We start from the raw sequence: 27712 nt of genomic DNA, 5'->3' as shown, positions 1-27712 counted from the left end.
ACAAGCCCATAAACATTGAAATCGGACAAAAAATAACGCTGGATAATTTTCCCTCGTTTTTCGTTCCATAATGCGGCTACAGAGGGTTTGATCGGAATATTCGAAATGATGAAGATTCTGCTGTCAGTACTGGCACTAAATCACAGTAAATAATGGAACACAGCCATAATTGCAATTGTATAAATACATATATACATAATACATAATGTACGAAGCAAGCAAGGATGAGTTTAGGTGCGCGAAGTAAAAGCGCTTGTACCGCTGGTAATGCTGTATCTTTTCAGAGCGGTTCCTAAAAGCATAAAAGAAAATAATAATTTAGTTTTTTATTTTCGTCACACATGTGCTATTTATTTTATAATATTAGTAAAATATTGCCGTGTTTTATAAAATTTAAATAAGTTTAATTAGCTTTAATTATTTGTTTACAAGTTATTTAAATTTAATTAAGATTTTAATAATTATTATTAATTTCTAGATAAAATTAAAATTCTGGTTCAACTTTTTAATAGTTAGTGTTGTAAAAAAATTATAAGTATTCGGCATTGGTGACAAACAAATTGTTTAAAAATTAAACTTAACTTTTCTATATAGTTTCCGCGTATTTAATTATGTCAAGAGGGAACTTTAAGTAATGCAGTTGACACATTTTAATAGAACATATAGTAATAGAATGCAGTGTGTGATGAAAATAAAAGCTTTTATCTGTCTGTGATTCGCGTAATAATTAGAAAATTTGTGACTACAGTCAGTGCGTAGAGCGTTTATTATGTATGTGTGTGTGAGTGCTGTAGCGATTAAAGACAGAAGCATAAAAGACTGTTATAGCCTGTCAGTTTTACTTGTATTATTTTAAAGTTATATAAATTCAAATTAATACTATAAAATTAACTGTGAATAATTTATTTCCGTTACGGTGGGCGACCTCACTATGGTGTGAGAGTGCGCGTTTAAAAATTTCGCGTCATAAAGCGCAGCTCGAAAAATCCGCATCTCATAGGGTCATTCTACAAATCCTCGTCGCGTAGTGTGGTTGTCGCTCGTATGTAGTGTACGTTAAAAATAATTCGCATCGCGAAGTGCCCCGTTTGAAAATTTCGAGTCTCGTACAGTCAGTCAGTAAATACACGTCGCGTAGTGCAGTTCTCGCGCGTAGTGTACGCTAAAAACAAAACGCGTCGCGCAGTGAAGTAAGAAAGATCCGAGTATATTAGTGTCAGTTGAGAAGTGTTCGTCGCGGAGTGCGGTTGGCCCGCGTAGTGTACATTGAAAACAAATCACGTCGCGCTGTGCCGTTTGAAACTTTGAAAAATCCGAGTTTCGTAGACTCAGTCGAGAAGTGTTCGTAGCGGAGTGCGGTTGGCCCGCGTAGTATACTTTTAAAAAATCGCGTTGCGCAGTGCCGTTAGAGAAATCCGAGTATCATAGTGTCAGTTGAGAAGTATTCGTCGCGGAGTGCGGTTGTCCCACGTAGTGTACATTAAAAACAAATCGTGTCGCGCAGTGCCGTTTAAAAAATCCGGGCTTCGTAGTGTCAGTCGAGAAGTGTCCGTTGCGGAGTGCGGTTGTCCCGCGTAGTATACTTAAAAAAAATCGCTTCGCGCAGTGCCTTATGAAAAATGCGAGTCTCGTAGTGTCAGTCGAGAAGTGTTCGTCGCGGAGTGCGGTTGTCCCGCGTAGTATACTTTAAAAAAAATCGCGTCGCGTAGTGCCGTTTAAAAATTCCGAGCTTTGTAGTGCCAGTCGAGAAGTGTCTGTTGCGGAGTGCGGTTGTCCCGCGTAGTGTACATTAAAAACAAATCGCGTCGCGCAGTGCCATTTGAAAAATCCAAGTTTCGTAGTGTCAGTCGAGAAGTGCCCGTCGGGTAGTGCTGTTCTCCCGCGTAGTGTACGTTAAAAACCAAACGCGTCGCGCACTGAAGTAAGAAAGATCCGAGTATATTAGTGTCAGTCGAGAAGTGTCCGTTGCGGAGTGCGGTTGTCCCGCATAGTGTACATTAAAAACAAATCGCGTCGCGCAGTGCCATTTGAAAAATCCAAGTTTCGTAGTGTCAGTCGAGAAGTGCCCGTCGGGTAGTGCGGTTCTCCCGCGTAGTGTACGTTAAAAACCAAACGCGTCGCGCACTGAAGTAAGAAAGATCCGAGTATATTAGTGTCAGTTGAGAAGTGTTCGTCGCGGAGTGCGGTTGGCCTGCGTAGTGTACATTGAAAACAAATCACGTCGCGCTGTGCCGTTTGAAACTTTGAAAAATCCGAGTTTCGTAGTCTCAGTCGAGAAGTGTTCGTAGCGGAGTGCGGTTGTCCCGCGTAGTATACTTTTAAAAAATCGCGTTGCGCAGTGCCGTTAGAAAAATCCGAGTATCATAGTGTCAGTTGAGAAGTGTTCGTCGCGGAGTGCGGTTGTCCCACGTAGTATACTTTAAAAAAAATCGCGTCGCGCAGTGCCGTTTAAAAATTCTGAGCTTTGTAGTGCCAGTCGAGAAGTGTCCGTTGAGGAGTGCGGTTGTCCCGCGTAGTGTACATTAAAAAAAATCGCGTCGCGTAGTGCCGTTTAAAAATTCCGAGCTTTGTAGTGCCAGTCGAGAAGTGTCCGTTGCGGAGTGCGGTTGTCTTGCGTAGTATACTAAAATAAAAATCGCTTCGCGCAGTGCCGTTTGAAAAATCCGAGTTTCGTAGTGTCAGTCGAGAAGTGTTCGTCGCGGAGTGCGGTTGTCCCGCATAGTGTACATTAAAAAAAATCGCGTCGCGTAGTGCCGTTTAAAAATTCCGAGCTTTGTAGTGCCAGTCGAGAAGTGTCCGTTGCGGAGTGCGGTTGTCCCGCGTAGTGTACATTAAAAATAAATCGCGTCGCGCAGTGCCGTTTAAAAATTCTGAGCTTTGTAGTGCCAGTCGAGAAGTGTCCGTTGAGGAGTGCGGTTGTCCCGCGTAGTGTACATTAAAAAAAATCGCGTCGCGTAGTGCCGTTTAAAAATTCCGAGCTTTGTAGTGCCAGTCGAGAAGTGTCCGTTGCGGAGTGCGGTTGTCTTGCGTAGTATACTAAAATAAAAATCGCTTCGCGCAGTGCCGTTTGAAAAATCCGAGTTTCGTAGTGTCAGTCGAGAAGTGTTCGTCGCGGAGTGCGGTTGTCCCGCATAGTGTACATTAAAAAAAATCGCGTCGCGTAGTGCCGTTTAAAAATTCCGAGCTTTGTAGTGTCAGTCGAGAAGTGCCCGTCGGGTAGTGCGGTTCTCCCGCGTAGTGTACGTTAAAAACCAAACGCGTCGCGCACTGAAGTAAGAAAGATCCGAGTATATTAGTGTCAGTTGAGAAGTATTCGTCGCGGAGTGCGGTTGGCCCGCGTAGTGTACATTGAAAACAAATCACGTCGCGCTGTGCCGTTTGAAACTTTGAAAAATCCGAGTTTCGTAGTCTCAGTCGAGAAGTGTTCGTAGCGGAGTGCGGTTGTCCCGCGTAGTATACTTTTAAAAAATCGCGTTGCGCAGTGCCGTTAGAAAAATCCGAGTATCATAGTGTCAGTTGAGAAGTGTTCGTCGCGGAGTGCGGTTGTCCCACGTAGTATACTTTAAAAAAAATCGCGTTGCGCAGTGCCGTTTAAAAATTCTGAGCTTTGTAGTGCCAGTCGAGAAGTGTCCGTTGAGGAGTGCGGTTGTCCCGCGTAGTGTACATTAAAAACAAATCGTGTCGCGCAGTGCCGTTTAAAAAATCCGTGCTTCGTAGTGTCAGTCGAGAAGTGTCCGTTGCGGAGTGCGGTTGTCCCGCGTAGTATACTTAAGAAAAATCGCTTCGCGCAGTGCCTTATGAAAAATGTGAGTCTCGTAGTGTCAGTCGAGAAGTGTTCGTCCCGGAGTGCGGTTGTCCCGCGTAGTATACTTTAAAAAAAATAGCGTCGCGTAGTGCCGTTTAAAAATTCCGAGCTTTGTAGTGCCAGTCGAGAAGTGTCCGTTGCGGAGTGCGGTTGTCGCTCGTATGTAGTGTACGTTAAAAATAATTCGCATCGCGAAGTGCCCCGTTTGAAAATTTCGAATCTCGTACAGTCAGTCGGTAAATACACGTCGCGTAGTGCAGTTCTCGCGCGTAGTGTACGTTAAAAACAAAACGCGTCGCGCACTGAAGTAAGAAAGATCCGAGTATCATAGTGTCAGTTGAGAAGTGTTCGTCGCGGAGTGCGGTTGGCCCGCGTAGTGTACATTATAAACAAATCGCGTCGCGCAGTGCCGTTTGAAAAATCCGAGCTTCGTAGTGTCAGTCGAGAAGTGTTTGTCGCGGAGTGCGGTTGTCCCGCGTAGTATACTAAAATAAAAATCGCTTCGCGCAGTGCCGTTTGAAAAATCCGAGTTTCGTAGTGTCAGTCGAGAAGTGTTCGTCGCGGAGTGCGGTTGTCCCGCATAGTGTACATTAAAAAAAATCGCGTCGCGTAGTGCCGTTTAAAAATTCCGAGCTTTGTAGTGCCAGTCGAGAAGTGTCCGTTGCGGAGTGCGGTTGTCCCGCGTAGTGTACATTAAAAACAAATCGCGTCGCGCAGTGCCGTTTGAAAAATCCGAGTTTCGTAGTGTCAATCGAGAAGTACCCGTCGGGTAGTGCGGTTCTCCCCCGTAGTGTACGTTAAAAACAAAACGCGTCGCGTAGTATCGCTTAAATATCAGTTTTTCGCGAGTGAATAACATCAGCGTCGTCACCTCCATCTTCATTATGACCGCCAACAACAACGATATCCCCATCGTCGGTATTATCGCAGAATATGTATGGATTATGGCTAGGAATTCACCGAATGAGTGAGTTCCACAGGATAAATCCGTGGAAATTTTTCTTGTTAACTGATGAATGACCGAAAATCTACCGTTAGATAGCAATTGGTCCTTCTTCGGTTAAAATCATTTCTTGTTTTTGTTTTTCATGTTATTTCTGATCCTCTATTGCGTCTATCTCTATTTTGCGTGTATATTCTGTATTTCATTTAGGTTTAGATTTGCGTTGTACATATGTAGGCTCTTTAGCTTTGCGAATTAAGTAGGCAATATAGTTTTCCGTATTAGGCGGGTTATCATTTTCAGATTTCTTATTTCCTTTTAAAATAAAGGGAATCACCTCAACATCATTCTCCACGGAGATTCTTTCTTCTCACATTTCCAGTTCAACTAATGAAAGTACATCTTAATCGAATTAACGTTCACTCTCTTGAGAGAAAGAAGTTTCTCAATTAATAACTAGAATCAAATACAATTTTCTCTTTTTTTTTATTCATATATTTTTGGTAGAATCTTTGTATAAAATACCATTTTTGCCAGTTCTTGAAATTCCTAATTATAAACTGAAATACGGAAATATTTTCCTTGAAAATCCTTCCATATTTCAGGTTAAATTCTCGTTTTTTCAAATTGTACTAACATTTATTTTTTTCAGGTGGAGCGGAAGAGGACTATTCCTAGTGGCAAAATTGTCCAATATCGATATAAATTCGATAACGAATCGAAACCAACCCTGTACCATTTTCTCCCTTGGTTGGAGAAAGGCAAACCGTCATTCGGAATCGAGCCGTCGTCGGGGGAGGACGTACAGGCAAATAATTTCTTTTCCTATTTCTCATGCTTGTTTAATTTATTTTATGTTTTAGGTGGGACAATTATAGGGCAAGGCTACCATGGAGTAGGGAGTAAACACTGTCCGTTTACTTAAGTCCCCATTTATTTAAATAATTTCAAGGATAGGCAAATTTAGTTTTATTATTTCCTTTCTTTGTTAATTCGAGTGCAGATGTTTATTGATAAGTGGACTCTCGAGTGTCAACTGGCTCGGGCTGATCCTCCTTCAGTGACTATCAACCCTTACTTACTTTATCCTTGTGGACTCTCGATGTTGGCTCATTAAGTTCACCTAATAGGGGTCCATCTTTATTGATGTGTAAATCGTTTCCTCGACGTAGTAGTTCTTCGTGTGACAACTCGGATCCACACCAAGGGACAAAGAAAGTAAGGGTAATTAGTCACTGAGGAGAGTATCAGTCATGATCTGGTCGACCTTTGTGTGAATTAACATTCACACTCGAGAGGAGGAAGCTTCTCAACTAAACGCTGGAAAGAAGTAACAATTTCGTTAGCATCTCTGTTCATTCACTTTTAGTAGCATGCTTTATTAATTTATATCTTTGTCTGTCCTTGAAATTCCCAATTAGAATCTGAAATGTGGAAATATTTTCCTTGAAAATCCTTCCACATTTCGGGTTGAATACTCGTTTTTTCAAATTTATTTTTGTTTTCTTTCTGTTTCAGTTGTAGCGGGAGAGGGCCATGGATATTGACCACATTGTCCAATATCGACATAAATCCAACACGAGTCGGCACCAATCATGCGCCATTGCCACTCTGGGTTGGACCAAGACAAACCGTCACTTGGAATCGGGACATCGTCGGAGCAGGACGTACAGGCAAATAATTTCTTTTCCTATTTCTCATGCTTGTTTAATTTATTTTATGTTTTAGGTGGGACAATTATAGGGCAAGGCTACCAAGGAGTAGGGAATAATCACTGTCCGTTTACTTAAGTCCCCATTTATTTAAATAATTTCAAGGATAGGCAAATTTAGTTTTATTATTTCCTTTCTTTGTTAATTCGAGTACAGATGTTTATTGATAAGTGGACTCTCGAGTGTCAACTGGCTCGGGCTGATCCTCCTTCAGTGACTATCAACCCTTACTTACTTTATCCTTGTGGACTCTTGATGTTGGCTCATTAAGTTCACCTAATAGGGGTCCATCTTTATTGATGTGTAAATCGTTTCCTCGACGTAGTAGTTCTTCGTGTGACAACTCGGATCCACACCAAGGGACAAAGAAAGTAAGGGTAATTAGTCACTGAGGAGAGTATCAGTCATGATCCGGTCGACCTTTGTGTGAATTAACATTCACACTCGAGAGGAGGAAGCTTCTCAACTAAACGCTGGAAAGAAGTAACAATTTCGTTAGCATCTCTGTTCATTCACTTTTAGTAGCATGTTTTATTAATTTATATCTTTGTCTGTCCTTGAAATTCCCAATTAGAATCTGAAATGTGGAAATATTTTCCTTGAAAATCCTTCCACATTTCGGGTTGAATACTCGTTTTTTCAAATTTATTTTTGTTGTCTTTTTGTTTCAGTTGTAGCGGGAGAGGGCCATGGATATTGACCACATTGTCCAATATCGACATAAATCCAACACGAGTCGGCACCAATCATGCGCCATTGCCACTCTGGGTTGGACCAAGACAAACCGTCACTTGGAATCGGGACATCGTCGGAGCAGGACGTACAGGCAAATAATTTCTTTTCCTATTTCTCATGCTTGTTTAATTTATTTTATGTTTTAGGTGGGACAATTATAGGGCAAGGCTACCAAGGAGTAGGGAATAAACACTGTCCGTTTACTTAAGTCCCCATTTATTTAAATAATTTCAAGGATAGGCAAATTTAGTTTTAATATTTCCTTTCTTTGTTAATTCGAGTACAGATGTTTATTGATAAGTGGACTCTCGAGTGTCAACTGGCTCGGGCTGATCCTCCTTCAGTGACTATCAACCCTTACTTACTTTATCCTTGTGGACTCTCGATGTTGGCTCATTAAGTTCACCTAATAGGGGTCCATCTTTATTGATGTGTAAATCGTTTCCTCGACGTAGTAGTTCTTCGTGTGACAACTCGGATCCACACCAAGGGACAAAGAAAGTAAGGGTAATTAATCACTGAGGAGAGTATCAGTCATGATCCGGTCGACCTTTGTGTGAATTAACATTCACACTCGAGAGGAGGAAGCTTCTCAACTAAACGCTGGAAAGAAGTAACAATTTCGTTAGCATCTCTGTTCATTCTCTTTTAGTAGCATGCTTTATTAATTTATATCTTTGTCTGTCCTTGAAATTCCCAATTAGAATCTGAAATGTGGAAATATTTTCCTTGAAAATCCTTCCACATTTCGGGTTGAATACTCGTTTTTTCAAATTTATTTTTGTTTTCTTTCTGTTTCAGTTGTAGCGGGAGAGGGCCATGGATATTGACCACATTGTCCAATATCGACATAAATCCAACACGAGTCGGCACCAATCATGCGCCATTGCCACTCTGGGTTGGACCAAGACAAACCGTCACTTGGAATCGGGACATCGTCGGAGCAGGACGTACAGGCAAATAATTTCTTTTCCTATTTCTCATGCTTGTTTAATTTATTTTATGTTTTAGGTGGAACAATTATAGGGCAAGGCTACCAAGGAGTAGGGAATAATCACTGTCCGTTTACTTAAGTCCCCATTTATTTAAATAATTTCAAGGATAGGCAAATTTAGTTTTATTATTTCCTTTCTTTGTTAATTCGAGTACAGATGTTTATTGATAAGTGGACTCTCGAGTGTCAACTGGCTCGGGCTGATCCTCCTTCAGTGACTATCAACCCTTACTTACTTTATCCTTGTGGACTCTTGATGTTGGCTCATTAAGTTCACCTAATAGGGGTCCATCTTTATTGATGTGTAAATCGTTTCCTCGACGTAGTAGTTCTTCGTGTGACAACTCGGATCCACACCAAGGGACAAAGAAAGTAAGGGTAATTAGTCACTGAGGAGAGTATCAGTCATGATCCGGTCGACCTTTGTGTGAATTAACATTCACACTCGAGAGGAGGAAGCTTCTCAACTAAACGCTGGAAAGAAGTAACAATTTCGTTAGCATCTCTGTTCATTCACTTTTAGTAGCATGTTTTATTAATTTATATCTTTGTCTGTCCTTGAAATTCCCAATTAGAATCTGAAATGTGGAAATATTTTCCTTGAAAATCCTTCCACATTTCGGGTTGAATACTCGTTTTTTCAAGTATATTTTTGTTGTCTTTTTGTTTCAGGTGAGGCGGCGCCGCCTCCCTCCCCGACGGTGTGCCACCTTGTCGTGGTGGGGGGGCTCACTTCTACAAGATCTGTTCCGACTAGTAAATGATTCGAATTCATTTTCTGGTCTTTGGGAATCTTGTAGAAGTGCCAAGAGCACACCACAACTTAACTATACTATAGTTTTCATTCCCGGGTTAAATTAAATTATTTAATCCATGCAGGAATATATTTCTGTTTATTTTTTTAATTTTTGAGTATCTAAAATAATAAAATTATGATTCACTTATACTACCGGCTTAGTTTAGCTGATAAGTCGAGACAATACCCTTTTCAATCAGCTTTATGAGTTTGACCAACGGAAACTCTCATTTAGATACTTCAATTTTTGGTGCTGTTTTTGTAATTTTCAAATTAATATCGGAATATGAAATGAATAAAATATAATAAAAATTGCACCCTTAATAAGACTCGATTTTAGTATATATTGTTCAGTAGCTTAGCGCTTTAATTTACTTTACTATATCTTAAACTTTCAGCGCCAGAAACAAAACCCTAGATTGAAGCCAAACGTCTAGCTAGGATTATCTAATAATACTAGGTTCTTACTTTAATAAATCTGAGTTTAGTTTTATTTCTACAACATTTAACTTTTAAAGCTTCCTAATTGGCATTAAACTAAATAGAGATAGTGTATAATGGAAAATTGAATCACGCGCGTGTGTTGCTCGGTTAATGTACCACTCTACAGCGGGAAATTGGTTCTTTTACAATTTGGCTAACTTTACTCTGTACTTTACATAAAAAATGATATACTACACTATAGCTGAAAGCACACATGATTCAATTTCCCATTGTGTATACTACACTACCTGAGGCCTGAGCTACAAACGATTTAATTTCCCACTGTTATACGAGGTAAGCAAGAATGAGGGTGGACCCTACCAAGTCGGGTTAACTTAACCCAGAGTTAAAGTGGTATAGTTAATGTAACGGGAACTATACCACTTTAAATCTGGGTTAAGTTTAAGTAGTATAGTTCCCGTTACATTAACTATGCCACTTTAACTCTGGGTTAAGTTAACCCGGCTTGGTGAACCTCACCCTTAAGCTGCGGTCCGATTCGCGCATAAAACGCACAGAGTATATAGTTTACGTTACATTAGTTATAGATTTTTAGCGCTTTAAGTGTGCATATACTTACATGTATTGGACCGCAGCCTTACATAAGCGCGCTTAGTAAGGGTCAATTCGACCAAGTAGGCTAGAGCCCGTCTGACTTAAGTTGGTATAGTCCCCATCACATTAACTATACCAACTTAAGTCTGACTTGGGCTCTAGCCTACTTGGTCGAATTGACCCTAAAGAGCGCTGGTGTCTTTTCAGAGTGGTTCCTAAATGCATCGGAAAATTAGGAAAAGCTATTCCTGGCGATTACTATAAGGCTGCGGTATGTATGTATATATGTACATACAATACATGCATATGCACACTTAAAGCGCTAAAAATCTATACAAACGTGTAACGTCAGAGATGAAACGGGAGATTGCTCATGCGAGGTCCCGTTTCATCTCTGGTAACGCGCCTATTGATCTTGGTAGTTTGGTATCACTGTTCAGTGAAGGCGGGCTTAAGTCGTAGATCGTAAATCGTAATCAATTGTAAAATCGCAACCTAGGGGCGTATTCCACTTAAGGCCAATAACGCCCATAATATATAATACGTGTAACGTGAACTATTACATCATGAGACATTATGAGCGTTTTGAGCCTTAAAGTGGAATACGCCCCTAGCGCAAGTCGCACTCGCAAGTCGCAAGCAAAGTTGCAACTCGATCGCAGAGTCGCAGCTAATCGCAGGCCGCAGCTGACCGCAGCGCCCGCAGCTAGTCAACAACTCAACAACGGCACGACGAGCACTGCGAGCACAGCGCAAGCGCAAGGTTAATAAACCTGAGAAATTTCTTTTTGTCGTATTGATAATATAAAGTAAGTTTTTAATATAATTCAAAATTATACTTATATATTCATTATACTCTCATGCAAAGAAAATATTTAGATTTTTTTGAATGACTATGGTATTTTTTCAATAGTACACATTTTTAAACTTCAACTTTTTTCTAACCTACTTATTATGTATACATTTTTCACACATTACGTAATTAAAATATAACAGAAAATAATTTAAATATTATTATCCAATAATTTTATGTTATTCATATATTGTTTTTATCAAACTTATTATAATTATAATAAACAGCTTACATATCTAACTTCTTTTTAGTTAAAGATGCTAAGGTTAACAATTCCTTCCGTTTCAACAATCGTTAAACGTAATATAGGCATTTCTGCTCCTATATTACAGAAAGCTAGTGACCCGATACAACAATTGTTTCTTGATAAAATAAAGGAATACAGATCCAAGGGCGGGTACGTTTTTTTTTTAAGAAATTATAAGTGATTTCCATTAAATTATTTTGTTTAATGAAAGTATATTTACTATTATTTTTCTTGAAACTAACAACAAAATATAAAAGTTTTTATTTTCAGTGACTCAAAATTGGTTGATCCAACTCCAGGAATTGAAAGAGAAAGAGCTGCTGAATTAGAGAAAGTTGCAAAACAGTATGGTGGAGGACCTGGTATTAATATGAGTGAATTCCCAAAATTCACTTTTACTGGTTGGTATAATGATTGCAATGATTGATTTCATATAATTAATACTTATAATACTTAAAAATTTTCAGACCCAAAAGTGGAAGTAGAGGTTACACAACCTCAGTAAACTTATAAATAACTTACAATATGCAATTGATGTAGCTTATTATAATTAAAATCTTCTAAAATGTATTACATATTAAATATGATAATATAAACAATTATATTTAAGTAGGAATAAAATTTTGAGTATATCTGGCATCACATCACGCTGGATTATTAAAGACCAAAATGGATGTTATATTTAAATTAGAGTTCAATTTTCATTTGTTCTCATTAATCAAGCATGCAATCTGACACTGTGCTATTAACTTGAAAGTACTCCAGGATTGATGAAAATAATTTCTGTAAAAAGATTTACTGACAAAATTTATTAAAGTATGTGTAAATTATGTTGAAATTGATAAAAGTCCTGTATTTTCTGTCATTTCTGCTAATATGTGCATGTTACATTTTTTTGATATTGATTTGCATATTTTAATAAGCTTAACTATATCTCTTTTAGCCATTGTAGTTTTGTATTCACCTGAACATGAACATCTTTCATTTAAATTTTCTCTTTTAATTTCTTGGCACTTTGTACATTGCAAATCTTGTAATGTGTAGCCCATACTTTTCCTACTCAATGTATCTACTAATAAAAATTCAATTTCAGTGTTGTCATAATTTGTTTGACAAAAAGGACAAATCCATGTATATCTGTAGTATAATAATTAATTAGTAGTTTGAATAACTATGTCATTAGTTCTTTATTATCTCTGAATATACTCACACATTATTTTCAATGTTATAGTTATTATCCTTGCATAAATCTATATCTCTTGTATGATTGCATACTTTGCATATTACTTCAGGTAGAACAAAAGATATACAAGGATCTTTCCATTCAACAACGTCGCTGAAACTTCCTATTCTGATCAGTCTCAACATATTCGTTTTCAACGTATAGACCTCATTTTCTACTTCCTTGTCAAGAGATAAAATCTTACAAATTGCTTTTATTAATTCCAAAGCAGGAATAATTTTTTTAGATTCATGACCATCGAAGTCCACATTTGGATGTTCATTCAGAGTCAATATTTTTTCTGGTAACTTCATATGAATTTTTTGCACAATCCTGAAAAAGTGTTGTAATTTATATTATGCTATTCAAAAACTCTTATAAGATAAAGGAACAAAACATTACTGAAAAAGTTTTTGTGACATATCACTACTTATTAGTTGTTTAACAAATTCAGCTGTATTTTCCAAAGCTCCCAATCCAAGTGGTGCTGTAAGAGATTGACTCAGACTACTTCGTCTTCTTCTGGGTCTGATGGTGGTGTTAGCTTGTTCTCTTTCACACATACATTGATAAACTGCACTGATATATCCAGCAATTATAGCACTAAAACTGGCTCTACAAGCTGCTTCTTGAGGCAAAATCTCCATCAAATTCCAATTCATTATAATTTCCGGCTAAAATTAATCCTTCTAAAATTAATGCTTGCTTATATTATATAAAACCCATTACTTTTTTCCTACCGTATCATCATCATCTTCATCATTCTCATTATCAGTTGCGTTTTCTTCGATTTCTGTTGCGTTTGGTAACTTTCCTTTGATACCAGCATGATTGTGCTGAGGGAAATTATGCATTATTATTTATAAGCAAAATATAAATTAATCATAAAATAATAGTCTCCACTTACGAGATCAAGCCAAATTAAATAGTTCCAGCATTGCTCACAAGATATTTCAATGCTGTGGAAAAGCTCCTTATTACGTATAGTCTGTACAACAAAGTCCATATATCCCAAAGCATCGGTTACAGCTCTTTTCTTAGTGCATAAAATAATTTTATTAAAATTGGCATACACTATGATAGAGCCAAGGGTTTTAAATTCAGCCATTAATTGTATAAACAACTTCTTCATATAAGTATGTAAGGTTCTCCGTAAAGCGGGGTCGTATAACAGCGCATTTGGTGAACGTAACCATCTACAAATATAACAACAATAAAGCAAAATAACGAATGCATCTCCTCTCAACATTTCTCTTTTGATTGTTGTCATACCGGCAAAAATGAATTATCTGATGGTCGGCAAAAACATTTTTATAAATTGAGACATCCCGAAGCCACGAGCTTACCATACTACGTAGAATCTTAAAAGCTGCACTACAAATTGCAGTTTCATCGTAGCTTGGTATAATTGCATTTGCATCGCCAGTAACCATATCCTATATCAAAATTAATTTACTAAAAAATGAATTTTCTTTTACGAGTTTTAAATATGTATAATTATACTTGCTTGAAGGGAAGCTTGCGGAACATTATGAAAAGCAACGAAAGACGAAGTACCATCTATGTCGTTAACGTGCTGATACTGTAATAGAGTATTAACTGCCAAACTCTCTATGTCTAGCTCTATACACACACTGGAATATGTGCCAGCATTATTTGCAGCGCAATTGGAGCTCTCCTCAAAATCAGTTAATAGTCTAGAGTATAAACACAATAAAGCTATGAAAAATGTATTCAAAACAAGCTATGGTATAAGAAAATTTTATAAATATTTATAAGAATTAATTTCACCTGTTATCATCATTTTCATTACCACCCAAGTCTGGCCTCTCAGTTGAAGAGCACCATAGAACAAAATTATTTTTAGTTAAATGTCTAGCATAAAATAAATCCGCGCCAAAAACAGTTGGATCTGCTGGGATATTTCCTATAGGAGCATGAAAGTATCGAGCTTGTTCTATCAACAATTCAACCATTTGCTGACTTTTTAGGTAATGCCTCATCATCATTTTGGTACCTACTCTTTGCCAATCAAATACGCTATATAAATTTTCAATATCTTGTATGTATGTATTCACTATTGGAAATTCATTCAGTATTGGCATTTCTGTTACCAGCGTTTGAACATCTATAAATGAATTAAATGAGTTAAATAATTGCATATTGATTTTGATATGGCTAATAAAAAATATGTTTACCTATTGCAGTTTGTATAATAAGAATTGTTGCATTATGCCCTTCATTTTTGTAAGCTTTTAATGTTGCTTGTAGAGCTTTGTAAAGATGTTGTAGATTTTTTTCAGCTTTTACAATAAATTGCATAGTATCAGGAAATGATTTTAATTTTTCCTCTCCACTTTGAGTTATACTAAAACCAAATTCATTCACATTATTGTAAATACCTTTGTACACAAAATTAGTTTGTATTATTTCCAAAATAATTCTTACACTGTATTTCTTTCTTGCGTATACAGTGCGTTCATATTAGGAATTTGATTTGATACAACAGAGTCCAATGCAAAGACATGAGCTTTTTTTATTGGGCTTAAAAATAATCCCCATATAGCACGCTGTTGATTAGAACTCCAATGATGATACAGAAAAATATACTTAACAGTAGTCTAGAACATATATTTATCATTAAATATTATCCATATAATTGATTTGCATGACTGTTACCTCCTTCAGATATGGTTGTTCAGCAAAACTTTTAATTTGTAGCTGGTCTAATAAGAAAGTGTCTGATCCGTCAGTCATTGTACGCGCAGATTTTTGATCCACCATGCAAACACATCCAATTTGAAGGATTGCTCTAAATTCCAGTGACATCTGTGTCTCATATATCCCTTCGATTTCAGGCTTGGTCAAATCTTCCATTACACCTCTTAAAAACGAATTAAATTTTTATCAATTTTAACATTTGTAAAGAAAGATCTAATAAGGGATATTTATTACTGGTAATGATTTTGGTATTGAGCTTCCGAAACTGTATACTGATACAAGTTAAAAACAGGTCGTGAACGTGGTAAAATTCTCAAACATTTTTTCCACTGCTCTGTTGGTTTGGGATCAGGTCGAGCTTTTCTTGAATTGACATAAAATATGCGTGGTACTATAAGTCGCAATCGTTGTAAATTTTGTCCAACAAGTACCCAAATATAAAACATGCCAGGTTCGTTTGCTGGGGACAACTGCAATATGAATAAAATTAACTTTATTAAGTATCTTTAATTTAATTTCGATGATAAAAGTTTCGAATAATACTTGAATAATCTGCCAAGGAGTATCAAATAGTCTTTTCTGTGCATTTCTTAAAAATCCGCTTAAACTGGACGTCTTAGTATTTCTTATAATACCACGTCCAAAGCTTTCTTTGTTTTTAGACATAGTTTTGCTTTTCTTATTAATATGACATCGACCCCTTTGTTTGGCTTGGAAAGCCCATTTTTTCTTATGAAATTCCAACCATATTAGTCTTTCACTCTATGAAAAGAAAAGTTGTTGGGTATAAATAATTATAGTCGTGCGGTAAAACAGCTTAATAAAGGAAACACTACTTTTGTTTTTCCCATAGGCGGAGGAGATCCTAAGACATCTCTCCAACTTTTATTAATATTCGTTTCATCTTCATCCGCGGTCTCTCTCTTTCTTTTAGTTACTGTTACCATAGGTCTCTTAAATTCAGAGGAGCTAGGGCCAGCCATATCTTCAATATCGCTAATATTTGTTATATTCAAACTGCTGTCACTGTCACTATTTTGTACCACAGGCCTTTCTTCTCTCTTAAATATATCAGTAATCTTTTTCTGTTTATGCGTCGCATTCTTTTCCATTACTTTTTTGTGCAACCAATCCGGATGCTTAATTCTAGGCACTGGGTTGGCGAGCTAAAATAGATAATATTTACAAATAGCCAAGAATTGAATATATTTTATTTAAATTTAAATTGATTTTACCCCTTGCATCGCAGCAGGTATTGTGATAATTTTTTGAATAGTACTACCAAGCCTTTCAACATAATAGTTCCAGTCTAAAATGGTTCTGATGTCATCATCTTGTAGGCTTGGATCTTTTAACCATTTTCGCAAATAATGTCTTTTAATCGCTGGTTCTGATTGGAAAATAGCTAACGGTATAGCTCTGAAATAGATTATAATATTCTGAGAATTTTTATAAAAATTGAGATTTATTAAAATTAGAAAGTATTAAACTTACCGTTCAGTAACTGGCGCACCATGTGGCCTATTAGCTATTATATATTTGCATGCTAAACCTGCATTTTTTACCATTTGATCTCCTAAGAATTCTGCTAATCTTTTTGCTGTAGAAATGGATGTAGATTTTTGCGAGCCATAATCTTCCAATTTTCGAGACATAGATTTATTTTCAGAAATGAGCTCAAATAATTCAGAATCAGGTATATCTATGCACTAACAATGTAAATAATTACTTATAACAATATATTCCATTTTTAAATTATAATCTTGATTTATCTGCAATACTGAGTGTACTTACTTTACTATATAAAATATCTAACCAGTAGTCGGCATCTTTAGCTACGGAAGCGTAGCATTCTTCTAATGTTTTACCTTTCAAGAAAGATTCGAATACAGACGATTGAAAAATTTTTATCAATTGAAGTTCGCCTCTTCTTTTTACTTCAAAACCTTTCAGCTCAGCTAGACTTCCATCAAAATTAAATACCGCGTACCTCTTCTTTAGTCTCTTTCCTTCCTCTTTTGCAGCTGGTAAAACCATAGCGAGATATGGACCATCTACTTCAAAGAAAATCGAATTCTCGCTTCTTACAGTATAGGTCAAATTTTCAGGGTCAGTGAGTTCGTGATATACATGATTAGTAAATTGATCCTGAAATAATGATTAAGACCGTTAAATTCATTTTATTTGATGACGGCATTGAAACAATCTATTAGTATTCTTACTTTCACCATGTAATTGAGAACAGTATTTGGATAAGAGATAGTAAGTTTTGACTTTTTTGGATGAGTCGTTTTTACTATTACATTATCAGGGAATGATGCAGGCAATACACACCAAATACCATCCGTATCTAACTCTAAAGGACGACCAATTTGTTCTATAATTTCTCTAGCTTTCATAATAATGTGTGCCCCTGTATAACATACAATACCTCCCATTTCCATGCTATACCATCGTGATCTGTAATATAATTAATTGATAGAGTAGAAACTACTGAATTAATTACATATTATTGTTAATGACTACAATTTTGTTACCCTTTTCGCATGACATATCCATAAAAAGAATTAAGAATACATTTATGAGCAAGTTGTAAAGAATCATATAAAACTTCTCTGCTTTTAGCAGATTTTATATCAGCTGCATCATTTTTTGCAACAGCTGCAGCTACCTGTTGTTTTGCTACTTTAGTCAATGATTTGTACTCGTATCTTCTATCCCTGAAAGCTCTCACAGTATCAACATAAAAGGAATTTTCTTTTTGACACACTGTTTGTGTTCTTTCTTCTGATCTAGTGATTTTAATTTTTTTATATGCTTTTCGGCAATACTCTGTCAATCTTTTCTTTTCATATGTAGCTCGTTCTTGCTTACTTAATTCATGAAAAGCTCTTTTAGGACCACCAGGGAACACAGAAGGAAATTTTTCAGTTTCCAGTTGTTGCTGTATTCTCTGATACTCTCCTAAACTAGCAGCCACTGAAAAATGTAATTTTTCAGTCATATACTATTGAAATATTATTTGCCTATATAGAAAAATTGTATACTTACAATAATCTCCTCTCCACATCCACTGCATATTTCTTTGACAAATAGCATTAGGTCTGTTATAGTCACAAGCTGCACAAACTTTTTCATTTACCATGGCTGATGGCTGTAGCCTGTTAGTTAGAATAATATTAGGGTACATAGCGCCAACATCTAAGTGATATATAACAGGATTTTCCAATCTCAAAGGCTGATTTTTTAAAGCTATTAATTTTTCTTTAATTTCTTCTGTTATTTCATCAAAATTTTCTACCATTTCTAGTGGTACTTTCTCTTCTTCTTGAATAGCATATGTCAAAGCACTTTTTATACCAGAAATTAACTCATCTACTGCACTAGGTACAATTTTGAAGCGACAGGGTATATCGGCTCTAAAAACACCACACTCTAGTGCCTCTACATGTCCACCCACATAAGTTTCTTGGTCTAATACATGTCCATCTTTTGTTAATTTATTCAATTCTGTTTCAAATTTATTTGGGAATATAATGTTAGCGTGAAATGCTTCTACCATAAGCAAGGATTCGCAAAGCGTGCCAGAGCCTTTTCTAAGTACCTATAATATTTATAAAAATTACTGTAATATATCAATAAAACACCAGTATTAAATACACGTACTTCGTCGGGCTCCATAGGTATAATAGTGCATAAAGCAAATATGAAAGGATGAACATATTTTTGATAAAGATAATAGGTAGCCACTGCATCAGAAACTGAATAATTGGCAAGAGTTTGCGGCTCTTCAACAGCTAATCTGCACATGTCCTCGGGATCTAATTCCACTGGATCATATCTTAGTTTTGCTTTAGCTACAGCTTTTAAATTTTGCGATCCAACAGGAAGATAAGAATCTCGTTTTACCCAGCTATTTCATACAACAAAACAGATATTAATTTTTTATCACTCTTGTACTTTATAAAATATTACTTGCTTTTGTCTTTTACCATAAACAATCCATATGAATTGCCGGTCTGCTAGTATAGACTCCATCCTTATCTTGTGCAAAACCAATTCTCTGCTTCATATCCATATTATGAAATGCTGCTCTAGTTTCCACAAAAGGCCAATCAAAAAAATCTCCATTGTAAGTTACAAATATATGAGGTTTTATTTTATGTATATGATCAAAAAATCTGGCTATTGTCCGTTTTTCGTTTGGTTCATTAAAAATAATGAATGAACCTTCAAACTCTGGTTTTGGTGTATACTCAAAATCTTCTATATCTGATGAAATAATTTCTCTGTTCGTTATGAGATATCCCTATTAAAGAAATATTGTACTATGCATTATAATAAATATAAATACTGAATATAATTATAGAAACAAACTACAATACCTGGCCATCGATCATATATGAAATCATCATAATCTGATCAGTATTGGCATCAGGAAATTTTAATGGTAGCTTAGTCGTTTCAATGTCATAAGCCAGCACAATAGGTTCTGGTGGTTCTATGATATCTTCTCTTCTTGTAATAATTGGTAAATCATTTCCCATGGTTTTTACTAAATACCAAGCACCACAAAATATTTTCTTATCAATAGATATTCTTATATGATGTGGAACATCATACTCTCTATAATTTTGAAATAATATGATTAAAATAATATTTCATGTTAATATAAACATATTGTAGCTATATTTTATACCTGATATCCAATATATTATCCATGTGATCAACAATTTTTTTCCCATCTTGATGTTGATTTGGATTTAATGCTGCTGATAGCATATCTGAGTAATATGTATGAGCTCTCTCTCTTTCTTTATTTGCTTTCACAGAACTCATAATTTCCCGTCTCACTTTTTTTAAATCATTATTATTAATGAATGATAATTTTAAATATTTTTGTTTTAAGCCTAGCAAATGATTTGGCTAAAAAAAATTAATTATTATTTTAAATAAAATAAATTTGTAAGATTAAAGTACTCTTATTACCAGATCTAAATCTTCCTTATTCATAGCTTCAAGCTTAATTTGTAATAAATTATATTTTTTTAACAGAAATGTAGATACTTCTTCAACTGTTCCCTTTCTACATAGGATATAAAAATAAGGACGATATGGCAGTGATATTTTAAATCTGTTACCATCTTCTTCCAAAAAATAATAATCTATTCCACTCATCAACAACTTGTCATCTTCCATAATTTCAGTCTGTTGAAAAAAGCGTTAACAACAATAATATTTATAGTAGTGATAGTATAACATTAATGACAACAATGAAGTATAATACCGCATGCATATTAATTAAAAATCCTGTCCTTTCTTTAACATCCGTAACTCTATGAAATCCGTATAAACTATCAACTCTTATATTTTCATTTACTTGTGTTAATCTTCCCACTGAAGTCTCGCTGAAAAATGAATACATCTAATTAAGATTAAGCCTTACTTGACAACAATTATAAAAAATGTTAGTTAATAAAGTAAGAACCCTGAAGAAGCTTCATTTTGATTGTCACTCGGTCGATCTTTAGCCCTATCAGAACGAAATCTTCCAGTATTTTTTAAGAACATTGTTACTTCGATAACTATAGAATAAATGAACAATAATACATGACATAAGTTGAATCGTGATTTGCGAGCTAGTATTTTTCCCGCCAAAAACTACAGCTCTACGAGTGCTGTGGGCAGGAAGGCCAACAAAACAGAGAAAGCTTCTAGTAATTTTTTCTTAGGCGCTACATGGGCGCTACAGTGCAGTCCGGCTTTAAAGCCGTGTGTACACGTTCCGAGAAATGTGTCCGAGTTCTAGTTCCGATAACTGTTTAGCGAATCAGTGCAAGGCTCTAACGGAAAAGTAACAATGCAATTGGTTGTATATTTCTCGGAACTAGAACTTGGACACATTTCTCGGAACGTGTACACAGGCCTTAAGGCCCAACCCCACCAAGCTTGGTTACGGTTAGCCAGTTAAAAGTATACTTCCCGTGACAGGTTCTATTTAGTACAATTTATTTATTATAATACATGTCACGGGAAGTATACAACTTTTAGCTGGCTAACGGTAAGCCAAGCTTGGTGACTTGGGCCTAAAAGCGACAGAAGCGACACTCGACAGTAGCGCCGTTTTCAGACTGCGACAAGAGTCACAAGAGTGTCACTGTTGTCCATCTCTCTCTACTCTCTACCCTAGTCTTAACTCAGTCTTACTAGTTCCTAATCTTTTAGCTTTACTGATATTGAAAGTGTAGGTGAGCTCAGGTGAGCTTGAGTGAGCTGTATCAAGGCTTGATCCGTTGTTACAGTTAAGAAAACTAGCAATTAAAATATTTTTGTCAGCTTATAGGATTGTAAAGAATGAGAAAACTGGAGCCGCAAGATTTGTGGGGCGCGGATAAAATCGAAGCTCAATTAGAAGCTGCAAGAGATGGGCTACGAGGGTTGGACCGGAGTATTCGGAAAATTTTAGGCCGGGATCTCCCTGACGGTGAAAACGGTCCACCACAACCTATTCCTAGGTAAAAAGGGAGTTATCTTTGACAGCAATTAATGAAGATATAGAAATGACAGACTAAGAAAATAAATCAAAATAATTTACAAGTGTTTATGATACACAGTTGAATCGTAAAAGAATTATATTGTCAAACATAACCTCTGATAAAAAGAATTCAAATGCCTATTCTAATCGATTCATCAAAGTTAAAATATCCGTTGTTTATCATGATGATTGAGATTGTAGTCACAAAATAAAATATTTTAATTATTTTATTAATTTACAGAATTTCTCAAAAACGTCCACTACAGGAGGATCGGCGGAGACTTGTTTCAGATTTTACCAATAATGAATTACCAAGCAATAAACGACGTTGGCAAGGAGCAAACACAGAGCCAAAAACTGTTTTTAGTCGATTAAGTGCAAGGGTTCCTTCTAATGTAGATGATAGTGCTGATGAGGATGATGCAGCAATTAAGGTACTAACTAGTTAATGATGGTTCCAATTTTTTTAACAGAATAAAATAAATTATCATTTAATATTTTAATAGCCAGCAGTACCATCAAGGGTAATAGCAACTCCTCGTGAAATTCCTTCTCGTCAAGAAGTTATCAGGAGGGAAAGGGTAGATGAACGTAGTAGACAAAGAAATAAAAGAATGTTTGGTGCTCTACTGGGTACTTTACAAAAGTTTAGGCAGGAAGAGACAAAACTAAAAGCGAAAGAAGATAAGAAAGCAGAAGTAGAAGCAAGAGTAGAAGAAGCTAGGAGAAAAGAGAAGGAAGAATTACGACGTGAAAGACAGCAATTATTCTTATCGCGTAAACGACAATTAGCTGAAGTAAGAGCATTAGAAGCAAAATTAAATCGTAGCCGACAATTTCACGATTGGCGTGCTGCACAGCTACCTTTGGCATCATTCATAAAAACTCATGCGCATCCTCCTATTTATTACTTACCAAAACGAAAAAATCCTCAAACTGATCTTTTATTGGCACAGAGTGCTAAAGAGTTACATGGTTAGTTTTTTTTATTATAGACACAGTAATCTTTTCATAAACTAGTATTAGCTTTTATCATTAATCTGTTATTATTCTTAATTATTTGCAGAGGAAATTGAAAGAAGAGAGAAAGCATTGCTTGATGAGCTTGAAGTGATAGAAGCTCAGATAGGAATTAATAAGCGCCAGCAAAATTTGGACGGAAATTCATCGTTAAATACATCAATGGAAACATCGCAATTACCAGAAGGAGAAGAAAACAGAGATCCCAACCCAGAAAATACTAGTACAAATAGTGAACTAGCAGATCAGACTGATGCTATGGAGATAGCAAAAGAAGATACTGCAGAACATGATAATGTTGATCATAATAATGAAACAGAAAAGAATGAAACCATTGAAGAGCAAAATAGCCAAATTATAAAAGATGAAAACCATGGCTAGCAGTAAACTAAAAAGCTATCTTGTATATATTCTACAAAAGTTCATAGTCTAAAAAATATACAAGTCATTTTTCTTATTGTCATTATTTCCTATATATAAATTTTCTACTTTTTATGACTTACGAGCAAAAAAAAACTTATCTGATAAATTAACTAATATAAATAAAGTTTTTTAAACTTAAACAATATCATCTTTTATCAATAAAATTAATTTATCGATTAACTGTTTTGATTAAGATTTGTATAATTTATTTATACATTGAAAATGTGTTTTTCTATAAATGGAAAATAAACTGTAGAACTTTTATATTTATATTTTAAAATAATCCATGTACATGAAATAGAAATTCTATATCATAATTCGGTACATTCATTGAACTTGCATTCAACCTAGGTAGACACCTAAAGGTCTGTGTGACCTGAAACATTTTGAAAAGTTCTTTAATTTTTATCGTACACACGGGATTTGACGGCATACATACACATAGACAAAAATTATACTTTAAGAAGCTGAAATAATTCAGTCTGAAAGTTAATTATTTCAATTTGTTTAATTTAGAGCAATTTAAAGATCATTTCGGGTGTAACGGACTTATGTATCTGCAGCATAATTTTGTTGTAAAAAATTAATATCTGATTTTCTGATCAAATAATGGTTAAAATCAATAATAATATTGTAAACTATTGTAATTTAAGGAAAAATAATTATACTATTGTATGGTAATTCACGTAACTGCATGAAATATTGAATATAGATGAAAAAGTTTTATTAAAACGAGACTCTTTCTGTAAAGCATTTATATATGTTTTTATATCTTTATATTATTTAAAAATATTTTTGCTTTATTTAAAATCACGCTACAATAAACAAAACATACAATATGTTAATAAATATAGTTTTACTTTATTTATGATTTATTGATCGTTTATTGTAGTACACAGACACTAAAACGAAAAATATAAATTATTTCATGAATTCAATTATAATATCAACCATTGCGTATTTTAAATTCGTACGATGTTACGTTTAAAAGCATGGTAGTAACTTTTCTATCTAATTTTTGAAGTAGTATAGAAATAAATATGAAAAACGCAAATAAGACGTTCTACATGTAAGCCAATAAGATGTACATTTCTTACTTCTCCGTTATTCGTGTGAACTTCTCTTTTATATTTATTTTCCCGCATATCTACAACTTTATTATTTCTAACAACAATACATACACATATTAACGCTATAATGAATTCTATTCACTTATAACTTCGTTCACAAAATTCTTTTGTTGAAAGAATAATGTAAAATTTTTTTTATATAATTTAAAGCTGTTCTTATTTTATTTTCGAGACGATTTTAATAAAATGAGTGATAAATTTAATCAAATAATAATTTTAACGGCAAATTTGTTAAAAAATTGTATAAACGAAGAGAAAAGAGAAAACACAACAAATAATGATTGTTTTAGAAGTGAATTGACATAAAAAAGTAGAATTTGGAGAAGGGTGCGTTTTGCGTTTCCAGATGCGTGAAGTGCACAACTGCTTGTCTTGGAAAGGAGAGAGAAAATTGAGGAAGACTGAAGAGACACAAAGCAATAAGTATAAAATGAAGAAGATAGAAGGAGCCGACACGGGCCAAGAGTTGTCGAGCTATTTGTACACCAAATGCCGAATAGAAAGTGCAAGCAGAAGCTTTTTTTGATTACTCCTTTTTCCTCCCCTCTCTTTCTCTTTCTCTTTCTTTCTTTCTTTCTTTCTTCCCTGATGCAATTATTTTACTATCACGTATGTTTCTCAAGCGCGTCCACTCTGCATAAACTACTTTGTATGAAATAATCAAAATATAACATTAAGTTAAATTATAGACATAGGTCATCATTGTACAGCAGTGAACAATGAATAATATTTTATTAACTGCAATTATTTCTTGAAGTTTATAATATTTAGACTTTATAAGTTTTACAATTATTTCACATTATTGGCAGATCTGCATACATCATTACAAAATAAGAAATCTCATGGATACAAAAACTGCATCGTGTTTGTAAATAGAATTAAATCTAGTAGCCAAGTCGGATTGGTGTATATGTTTTTTTATCGTTTAGCTACACATAATATAATGAGAAGTGTGCGGCACGCTAAGTTTGCCCTTTGAAACTTGAATATCCTTTTCTACTGCGCGGTAAGATACTCCGCCCCCGAAACTCTATTACTCGTCTACCTAACACTCCTACTCGACCCCTCGTGCCAACCGTCTGGTCAAAAGAACCGCGCCACTTTCTCATTTGAATTTCTTTAGAACTCATGCAAGTGTCGGCTTTCCCCGTTCCCGCTGAAATTTCCCATTCCACACGGTTTGTTAGAAATACCAATTTCCGAAAGACCTTTTTTTATGCTTCTTTCCAGAATATTTCTCATTTCTGCATGTACTCACCGGTGGTTTCTTGCTTAAAAATTTAAGTCATTGTTTCCCTTGAGAATGATCAAAACCTACAATTGTATAGTAATATTTAAATTTTAGTGAAAGTGATATGCTCCTCATAATTATTGATTTATATCATTTATAACAAATTTAATAATGTGCTAAAACTATTACAATTTTCAAATGTAAACTCATATATTATATAAACAAACTTTTAGTTTTACCTTTCGGTTAAAGACTGACAGCTCCTGGCAGTGATGCTGGTGCTACTAAATTTCAACCATTTCACAACCAAATCCCAAAACACAATCAAATACTCTTTTGATATGGTTTATGGTGCGTGTATTAAGTATTCTCCTCTAGTAGCCTTTTAATTGTAAAAAAGCTGAATTCTGGCATTACTGATTCTATGAATTTATTTAATTTGTCTTAACGGATTTAAGGAAAAAACAGGAACAGATTTAAGGTTGAAGCGAATATCAAAACATGTTAAGATTAAGCTTTAGTAAATGGGAAAAGGCAAGAAAACAGTTTTTTTAGCAGTCCAGAACTGCAGTAAAGTGTGTATATCCAGCAGAGCTCGAGCGTCTCGCTCGATTAGGAACTACGGCATGACGAAGATGCCCTAATAAATTAGCGACCAAAGAAACCCTTGAAAAGTGAAGAGAGCCTCGCGAATATTCTCCTTCAGAATAGATCTTCTCTTCATATATATATATATATCCTCCAGACCAGACAGTCCAACCAGGGTAAATAAACCAGTAATTCGTAACAGTCTACCCTCTAATCAACTCTTTCATTTCTAACCTCTGCAAATAGCACAACTTCAATAAGATTATAACAATAGCACGCTAACTTTTTAATAATTTATTTGACCGGAATAAATAAAAATACTTAATTGTTATTATTATATTATTGTTATAAATAACTATAAATTTAGGTGACGTAATTGTTAACACGAACGAGTTCGGAGTGTGGAAGAAACGACAGTCTTTAAATTCTAGTATATTTTTTTAAGTATTTGAAAGGAATAGTCAAATAAATAAGTGGGGGAAACGCAGCAGTGATTATCTTGACGGTTGGCACGTGGTGAATAGCAATTGGCAGAGGCAGATAGCACAACTTTCAACGGGACCGGTAGCAGGGTAGAGAATCTGGAGAAGCCTCTTCATTGGTTATTTCAGCAGTGAAGCAGAGGCTAGTGGGTGTCTAATTCTGTTAGAGAGGGGGAATTTCACGCTTGATCGCCGCTGATTGGACGATACTTGGTAGATTCTTTTTATAACCTTCGCGCGTACCAGCCCTGTACTAAAGAGTGGCAGAGTCTTTTTCTTTGATCATCCTCTTTTATTCATTACTACCTAGTCTAGGTGGTTCAAGATATATTACCATATTACGAAGAAATAGTGGTTTTATCAGGAGGAACATAGCAACCGATACAAATATTATTAATTAGAGATGAAGAGAAAGTTATAAAATAATTATAATTCATAACAGTAGCAAAGCCATTATGATCAATCATAGATAACTAAACAAAGCAGCAAATCAAGGTTTGTCTCATTACCTTTAAAATCAAATAGAGATAAAAGTCGGATGAAAAATTATTATGACTTTTAATATGATTGCATTTATGGTAGAGATGTTATAACACTTTACAATTGAAAGTATTTGGTCCTTTGACTAACCATTGTAAGTCTTATCCTATTCTCATTGTCTATACATTCTATTTTCTATAGCAATTTTAATCAGACGGTCGCAACGATAAGGTAAAATGATTTTCTAGATGGTAAGTAAAATATATTTTTTTATACTTAGTCTTCACACATGCTAACATACCTTTTATATTAATTTGAGGGAGAGGGAATACATGTAAATCACAAAAAAGTCATATTTTAAATTTTAAATGATGGTATAACATGTTAAAAGTATGCTGTCAAAGTGTTACAGTGAAATTCGGAATCCCTTTGAAGTTACCAGTCTATAACCGTTACTAGTGCGCAATCGATCAATTAAGACGCTACTCAGTACTTCATGAGCGGTTTTCTTGAAATAGTGTTTTCTGATTATGATAATCGAGAATATGTATAATCATGGAAAATTTGTATTAGTTAATACAACTTAAATTCATTTAAAGTAAGTTAAAGACATTTTTAATCTTTTATACACCATAAAAAGTAATCAACATGATTTATTCTGCATTTATAATATCTTTTTTGAATATTAGGAAAGTATCTTACCATAGGATCCTTGCTTTACTGAAAGGAGAAAAAAATACTTTTTCTTATATATAAT

At 35.1% G+C, this 27712-nt stretch overlaps 3 protein-coding genes and 1 long non-coding RNA gene across 8 annotated transcripts; 3 read left to right on the top strand and 1 right to left on the bottom strand.

The window, feature by feature from the left end:
* The first annotated feature begins 10377 nt into the window (after positions 1-10377).
* Positions 10378-11765, top strand: LOC136774594 (ATP synthase-coupling factor 6, mitochondrial-like). Its single transcript, XM_066729002.1, has 4 exons — positions 10378-10449; positions 11128-11273; positions 11394-11524; positions 11591-11765. The coding sequence occupies exons 1-4, from the start codon at positions 10378-10380 to the stop codon at positions 11626-11628; spliced, it is 387 nt and encodes a 128-aa protein (XP_066585099.1). The 3' UTR covers positions 11629-11765.
* DNApol-epsilon255 (DNA polymerase epsilon catalytic subunit 1) lies at positions 11590-20658 on the bottom strand. 3 transcript variants are annotated; one of them, XM_066728441.1, is made up of 27 exons: positions 20555-20658; positions 20354-20474; positions 20056-20274; positions 19766-19992; positions 19452-19692; positions 19059-19375; positions 18733-18979; positions 18118-18670; positions 17604-18045; positions 17289-17526; positions 16861-17214; positions 16561-16775; positions 16302-16485; positions 15903-16232; positions 15610-15828; positions 15301-15536; positions 15025-15229; positions 14794-14966; positions 14544-14713; positions 14137-14473; positions 13853-14042; positions 13618-13781; positions 13253-13541; positions 13086-13181; positions 12748-13019; positions 12334-12678; positions 11590-12260 (listed from the first exon to the last, which is right to left on the bottom strand). In XM_066728441.1, exons 1-27 carry the CDS (start codon positions 20635-20637, stop codon positions 11951-11953), a joined length of 6777 nt encoding a protein of 2258 aa, XP_066584538.1. In that variant the 5' UTR covers positions 20638-20658; the 3' UTR covers positions 11590-11950. The 3 variants fall into 3 exon arrangements, 2 of the variants coding, with proteins under 2 accessions (XP_066584538.1, XP_066584539.1); XM_066728442.1 differs by lacking the exons at positions 11590-12260; positions 12334-12678 and having other exon boundaries at positions 12914-13034; XR_010822765.1 differs by lacking the exons at positions 11590-12260; positions 12334-12678; positions 12748-13019; positions 13086-13181 and having other exon boundaries at positions 13405-13541; positions 13849-14042.
* A 578-nt stretch (positions 20659-21236) lies between these two features.
* Pnn (desmosome associated protein-like protein pinnin) lies at positions 21237-23657 on the top strand. Of its 3 annotated transcripts, none has more exons than XM_066728167.1 (5): positions 21237-21324; positions 21403-21581; positions 21843-22035; positions 22108-22576; positions 22668-23657. In XM_066728167.1, exons 2-5 carry the CDS (start codon positions 21421-21423, stop codon positions 23000-23002), a joined length of 1158 nt encoding a protein of 385 aa, XP_066584264.1. In that variant the 5' UTR covers positions 21237-21324; positions 21403-21420; the 3' UTR covers positions 23003-23657. The 3 variants fall into 3 exon arrangements, with proteins under 3 accessions (XP_066584264.1, XP_066584265.1, XP_066584263.1); XM_066728168.1 differs by having other exon boundaries at positions 21270-21324; positions 21410-21581; XM_066728166.1 differs by lacking the exon at positions 21237-21324 and having other exon boundaries at positions 21331-21581; positions 22668-23655.
* Positions 23658-26775: 3118 nt separating this feature from the next.
* Positions 26776-27552, top strand: LOC136774070 (uncharacterized). The gene is made up of 3 exons (XR_010822710.1): positions 26776-26970; positions 27157-27206; positions 27360-27552. It is a non-coding gene; the product is annotated as an uncharacterized lncRNA (long non-coding RNA).
* Positions 27553-27712: the final 160 nt, after the last annotated feature.

Source organism: Prorops nasuta, unplaced genomic scaffold (genome assembly GCF_024137725.1).
Source record: "Prorops nasuta isolate Cenicafe-Biocafe unplaced genomic scaffold, Cenicafe_Pnas_1.2 PNAS00006, whole genome shotgun sequence".
Lineage (NCBI taxonomy): Eukaryota > Metazoa > Arthropoda > Insecta > Hymenoptera > Bethylidae > Prorops > Prorops nasuta.
Note: the sequence above shows the minus strand (reverse complement) of the source record. Positions and strands in the feature narration are given on the sequence as shown.